At 54.1% G+C, this 6,786-nt stretch overlaps 1 protein-coding gene across 1 annotated transcript; it reads right to left on the reverse strand.

Moving 5' to 3' along the window:
* Window positions 1-1,880: 1,880 nt before the first annotated feature.
* On the reverse strand, window positions 1,881-4,017 carry LOC144828167 (uncharacterized). Its single transcript, XM_078686266.1, has 2 exons — window positions 3,886-4,017; window positions 1,881-2,872 (listed from the first exon to the last, which is right to left on the reverse strand). The coding sequence occupies exons 1-2, from the start codon at window positions 3,956-3,958 to the stop codon at window positions 1,881-1,883; spliced, it is 1,065 nt and encodes a 354-aa protein (XP_078542392.1). The 5' UTR covers window positions 3,959-4,017.
* Window positions 4,018-6,786: the final 2,769 nt, after the last annotated feature.

The raw sequence follows: 6,786 nt of genomic DNA on the forward strand, positions 1-6,786 counted from the left end.
GCCCAGCATCAGAGTGCCCACCACTGCCCAGCATCAGAGTGCCCAGCATCAGAGTGCCCAGCATCAGAGTGCCCACCACTGCCCAGCATCAGAGTCCCCACCACTGCCCAGCATCAGAGTGCCCAGCATCAGAGTGCCCACCACTGCCCAGCATCAGAGTCCCCACCACTGCCCAGCATCAGAGTGCCCAGCATCAGAGTGCCCACCACTGCCCAGCATCAGAGTGCCCAGCATCAGAGTGCCCAGCATCAGAGTGCCCACCACTGCCCAGCATCAGAGTCCCCACCACTGCCCAGCATCAGAGTGCCCAGCATCAGAGTGCCCAGCATCAGAGTGCCCACCACTGCCCAGCATCAGAGTCCCCACCACTGCCTAGCATCAGAGTGCCCAGCATCAGAGTGCCCAGCATCAGAGTGCCCAGCATCAGAGTGCCCACCACTGCCCAGCATCAGAGTCCCCACCACTGCCCAGCATCAGAGTGCCCAGCATCAGAGTGCCCAGCATCAGAGTGCCCACCACTGCCCAGCATCAGAGTCCCCACCACTGCCTAGCATCAGAGTGCCCAGCATCAGAGTGCCCAGCATCAGAGTCCCCACCACTGCCCAGCATCAGAGTGCCCAGCATCAGAGTGCCCACCACTGCCCAGCATCAGAGTGCCCAGCATCAGAGTGCCCACCACTGCCCAGCATCAGAGTCCCCACCACTGCCCAGCATCAGAGTGCCCAGCATCAGAGTGCCCACCACTGCCCAGCATCAGAGTGCCCAGCATCAGAGTGCCCACCACTGCCCAGCATCAGAGTCCCCACCACTGCCCAGCATCAGAGTGCCCAGCATCAGAGTGCCCAGCATCAGAGTGCCCACCACTGCCCAGCATCAGAGTCCCCACCACTGCCTAGCATCAGAGTGCCCAGCATCAGAGTGCCCAGCATCAGAGTCCCCACCACTGCCCAGCATCAGAGTGCCCAGCATCAGAGTGCCCACCACTGCCCAGCATCAGAGTGCCCAGCATCAGAGTGCCCACCACTGCCCAGCATCAGAGTCCCCACCACTGCCCAGCATCAGAGTGCCCAGCATCAGAGTGCCCACCACTGCCCAGCATCAGAGTCCCCACCACTGCCCGGCATCAGAGTGCCCAGCATCAGAGTGCCCAGCATCAGAGTGCCCACCACTGCCCAGCATCAGAGTCCCCACCACTGCCTAGCATCAGAGTGCCCAGCATCAGAGTGCCCAGCATCAGAGTCCCCACCACTGCCCAGCATCAGAGTGCCCAGCATCAGAGTGCCCACCACTGCCCAGCATCAGAGTGCCCAGCATCAGAGTGCCCACCACTGCCCAGCATCAGAGTCCCCACCACTGCCCAGCATCAGAGTGCCCAGCATCAGAGTGCCCACCACTGCCCAGCATCAGAGTGCCCACCACTGCCCAGCATCAGAGTGCCCAGCATCAGAGTGCCCAGCATCAGAGTCCCCACCACTGCCCAGCATCAGAGTGCCCACCACTGCCCAGCATCAGAGTGCCCAGCATCAGAGTGCCCAGCATCAGAGTGCCCACCACTGCCCAGCATCAGAGTGCCCACCACTGCCCAGCTCGTACATCATAAACATACCATTGTCAACCTCATTACCCTCAGGAGATAGACACATTTTAGTAGACCTAAATGTGAACATCACACCAGCTCCCAGGCACCCAGCAGTCACAGACATCATCACACAAACTACAAATCTGAAAAGAAAAAAATCAGCTTTATTCAGCGGAATCACAAAAGAAAAGCAAATGAGAGTCCTCGCTCATTAAAGGGCAATGGCCAGTCCAATAGAGTCTCAGCAATAGCTTGTGCCTCCATGGGTGTCATCTCACCCAAACATGCCTGCACATGGCGTTTAATCAGCTGTGCTGACTACGGGGGCACCATCTGTGGAATCCTCCGGCACCGCATGGACAGGAGAGGGAAGGACAGGTGGAGTGGGTGCAGGTGTAGTGGATTCATCCACACTGGTTGGGGCATCGCCGAAAGTAGATTCAAAAACCTGGCTGCACACCTCAGCCAGGGCGGAAAAACTACCACCAGAACCCGGGGACACATTGGGGGTGGAGGTACAGGGCTGTGAGTCAGTCCTACTGGGTGTGTGGATGTGTGTGTGAGGTGTCTCCCCTCTCCCTGTGGGTGTGCCTACTTGCCCTTGAGACTGTGTGCGTGGAGCTTTGAGCTTCTTATGCTGTGTGTGTGCGCTGGGTGTGTCTGACCTGTGGCGTGTGCGTGTATGCTGTGTAGGTATGTGAGAGGCAGAGGTGGATGGCTCGGAAGGATGGGGGGGGGACAGATGCTGCTGGGTGTACATAGCTGCCGTCAGCGTTGATTCAATGGCAGCCACACTCCGACGCAGATCAGACATGGCTGATGACATGCCCTCCATGAACGACACCACCTGTGTAATCAGTTGTGTATGTCCATGGAGGACAGACAGCATGGATGCCTGACCTACTGCAATCTGCCGGAGTAGGTCCACTGTCTCAGCACTGAGGGCAGCAGGGGACACAGGGGCAGGGGCTGCGGTGCCGGGAACAAAGGAGACACGGGGGCTAGCACGGACCCTAGGCACACCAAGGAGTGGGAGGTTGGAGATGGGACTGGAGGAGGGGAGGGCAGCCAAAGATGTATGAGTGACCATTGCTGCATATTCCCCCCCCTCCTGAGAGTCTGTCTCGGATTCGTCGGCATGGTACGATGTGTCAGTCACATGTCGTGCGGCCTGTAGACTCTCCTCCCACTCTGTGCCACTGCCTCCCTCTGACACCTCCCAGCAGGTGGCACTGTCGGTGTGTCCCTCCGCCTGGTCCGCGCCTCTGTCTCCTCCAGATTCAGATGATGATGCTGTGAGCAAGGAGAAGAATTAAAACATATCAGTCACCTGTACACATCAGACATATCAGCTGCAAATCATATGGCCTCTTTCGTCAACATGGCATGCATCATGAGTCACATGACACATAACTCTTCATAATGACAATTCTACTTGTGGAGAAATGTCAGAGACACACAGCTCAATGTAAGGTAGGAGACAAGGTATAGGCAAGGAAAATACTTGTATGAGAGACACAATCATGATCCACTGCCTGACAACAGGATAGCTGATGATGCATAACAGTTCATTACCCAACCCTGCCACCCAAATCAAGACCTGGTCATGTTTGATTAGCTTTGACTCTGTGCCACATTAGAAAAGTCCTGGGCAAACTGCCATGTGATGCCGTCCTGGGACCTGAAACAAGTCTTCCATCACCTCACACTGCCATCACCGCTTTGTACATCCAAAGTCACATTGTGTGGCAAACCATCAATACCATGTACAAAGAACATGCCACAGATGGAGAGAATATGCACACACGCACTGCCCAGTGTGAGTATGCAGAAGTCCAAAATATAGCACATGTACATTGTGCACCTGCAGCTAACACAAGATAATTAGAAAGTGTACCATGGACAAAGGCCACTGAGGCTGACTTGTGCACAAAACACTTGTTGAGACTCAAGAACAGTGCCACAATATGAAGAAGGGCAGACATAGTGCACATGTGGTGCTACATTTAAGGTACGAACAGGTGTGACATACCCCCCTACAACATGAAGATGTGCAAAGGAAGATGCAACTTGAGACACTGCACCATAGGAGTACATGTCAAAAACAAGCATTAGCCAAAGCAAACCTCTACTGTGGAGTAGGGCAAGGCATGTAAAGAAGCAGCTGCTGACAGAGGGACAATCGAATTCCAATGCATGAACTGCCTGTCTGACTACACCACTCAAACTATGGGAGTGTGACCATGCCGTAGAGCTCTTCAGGTACCATTTCTCACACACATGACTACAAACAGACATGTACCTACCCCCTTCGTGCTGCTGTCCCTCCTGCAACTGCCTATGGAGGTCTGGGAACACCACTTCCAGGACCCGGAGCATGTTGGGGGTGAGTTGCCGGCTGCCGCCATGCCGGCGTGGAGCTTCCAGCTTCAGCTGGACTCGGGCGATGCGGCGGCTCCAGCACCGGATGTCCTGCCACCTCTTCTTTATGTTTCGAAGCCTCCTGCGAGGCCCCCCCTCTCTCCGGACAGCCCTGGCGATGTCCACCCAGATTTCACCCTTCTCATAGGCAGATACCTGTCACAAATGTAAAGTTACAGAACATCAGTATACCTGGTGCATGTTCCCAAGACACCCATATGTCCACAAAATACATGATGACAATAGGGCAACGTATGGCACACACATTAGCATCATTGTCCAGGAGTATGTGGCCTGTGTGCTAACAAAACTGCTTAGCATTACATTGTAAATCTACAGATTACATGAGGGCTGTAAAACACTCTTTGAGCATGACACTCACTGAACAAGACATGCTATATCTGGGTGCAATGCAGCACGTGACATGCTGTCACACACCACACTACAACAAATAACTCTCTTCTAACAACACTGTGCACCCTGGCACTCACTCACAACAACATTGCATCTATCCAGTATTACTACACAGTGGCTATGATGTCACACACACAACAGGTGCACACTCCAAGGTATTGCACACATCACTCACCTGATCCCCTGGTCTCCCATACAGCTTGCTGAAGTTGGGCAGGAGGGCATCCAGAAGGGCCTTGTTCTCACCATCAGTGAATGCAGGTGCCCTCTCCATGTTCAGCTAATCAGGGCCAGAGGATTCAGAGACAGCAGCTGTGGTTAGCACACCAATGTTGTGCAGGCAAGTGCCCTCCCACAGCCACATGCTGCCTTATATCTGTGCTGCAGAGGGTCTGTGAGTCCAAGGAGTAGTGTGTGATAGGCCACCATAATTTGCATCCTATGTTCCATCCAATCACATAACACCTAAGCCCATTACACACATATGCATGGTTTGAAAATAGAGCCAGAGCTGAACAACAACTTTCGCAACATTGTATACTTTTTCCTAACTGAATCTTCCAGGACACCTGTAGGAGTGTAAAAAACTCCGTATCCATGACAACCTGGTTGCATTTGGAACAGTACACTGTTTCCTTAGTTGTTCCCTATGAAATTTTAAAAATCCACACACAAGTACGGTGACATTGCCATTGCTACACATTGAATGGTGTAACGATGCGTACACAGGCCCGTACCATTGGGGTACGCTCAGCTCGCGTAGAGCCTAAAGGCGATAGGGAAACGATGCGTACACAGGCCCGTACCATTGGGGTACGCTCAGCTCGCGTAGAGCCTAAAGGCGATAGGGAAACGATGCGTACACAGGCCCGTACCATTGGGGTACGCTCAGCTCGCGTAGAGCCTAAAGGCGATAGGGAAACGATGCGTACACAGGCCCGTACCATTGGGGTACGCTCAGCTCGCGTAGAGCCTAAAGGCATAGGGAAACGATGCGTACACAGGCCCGTACCATTGGGGTACGCTCAGCTCGCGTAGAGCCTAAAGGCATAGGGAAACGATGCGTACACAGGCCCGTACCATTGGGGTACGCTCAGCTCGCGTAGAGCCTAAAGGCGATAGGGAAACGATGCGTACACAGGCCCGTACCATTGGGGTACGCTCAGCTCGCGTAGAGCCTAAAGGCATAGGGAAACGATGCGTACACAGGCCCGTACCATTGGGGTACGCTCAGCTCGCGTAGAGCCTAAAGGCATAGGGAAACGATGCGTACACAGGCCCGTACCATTGGGGTACGCTCAGCTCGCGTAGAGCCTAAAGGCGATAGGGAAACGATGCGTACACAGGCCCGTACCATTGGGGTACGCTCAGCTCGCGTAGAGCCTAAAGGCGATAGGGAAACGATGCGTACACAGGCCCGTACCATTGGGGTACGCTCAGCTCGCGTAGAGCCTAAAGGCATAGGGAAACGATGCGTACACAGGCCCGTACCATTGGGGTACGCTCAGCTCGCGTAGAGCCTAAAGGCGATAGGGAAACGATGCGTACACAGGCCCGTACCATTGGGGTACGCTCAGCTCGCGTAGAGCCTAAAGGCATAGGGAAACGATGCGTACACAGGCCCGTACCATTGGGGTACGCTCAGCTCGCGTAGAGCCTAAAGGCGATAGGGAAACGATGCGTACACAGGCCCGTACCATTGGGGTACGCTCAGCTCGCGTAGAGCCTAAAGGCGATAGGGAAACGATGCGTACACAGGCCCGTACCATTGGGGTACGCTCAGCTCGCGTAGAGCCTAAAGGCGATAGGGAAACGATGCGTACACAGGCCCGTACCATTGGGGTACGCTCAGCTCGCGTAGAGCCTAAAGGCATAGGGAAACGATGCGTACACAGGCCCGTACCATTGGGGTACGCTCAGCTCGCGTAGAGCCTAAAGGCGATAGGGAAACGATGCGTACACAGGCCCCTACCATTGGGGTACATTGAGTCAGACATGGTCAAGTGAACGATTGTGTAGGCTGCGTCCCTGTCCACCTTCATGTCACCATTGGCAGAGTCACACTAGGAAATCACACAGCAGGGATGTAGTCTACACTCATGTCAACCATGTGGATGCATACATCAGCATGGCACACATACATCAGTATGTGCCAGGTTTGGCAGACATTGAAGAAGCACAGGGATTGTGACCGTGTGCCTCAGTTGATGTGTAAATAGCTTGCACAACATGTCATCATTCATGATGCACATGTGCATCACATGCATTCAACAATTTCAACACGATTGACGTCTGCAACATGTAGCGTGGCACATGAACACTCGAATGGGCCACAATTCAGTACAGGGAACTGCCACATGATGACAGGAACA

Source organism: Lissotriton helveticus, chromosome 4_1 (genome assembly GCF_964261635.1).
Source record: "Lissotriton helveticus chromosome 4_1, aLisHel1.1, whole genome shotgun sequence".
Lineage (NCBI taxonomy): Eukaryota > Metazoa > Chordata > Amphibia > Caudata > Salamandridae > Lissotriton > Lissotriton helveticus.

Excerpts from the sequence above, each read along its gene's own strand:
- LOC144828167 (XM_078686266.1), bottom strand. The coding sequence starts at position 3,958 with ATGCTCCGGGTCCTGGAAGTGGTGTTCCCAGACCTCCATAGGCAGTTG. Across the intron at positions 2,873-3,885 it reads GGGACAGCAGCACGAAGGGG|CATCATCATCTGAATCTGGA; the intron begins GTAGGTACATGT and ends CCTTGCTCACAG.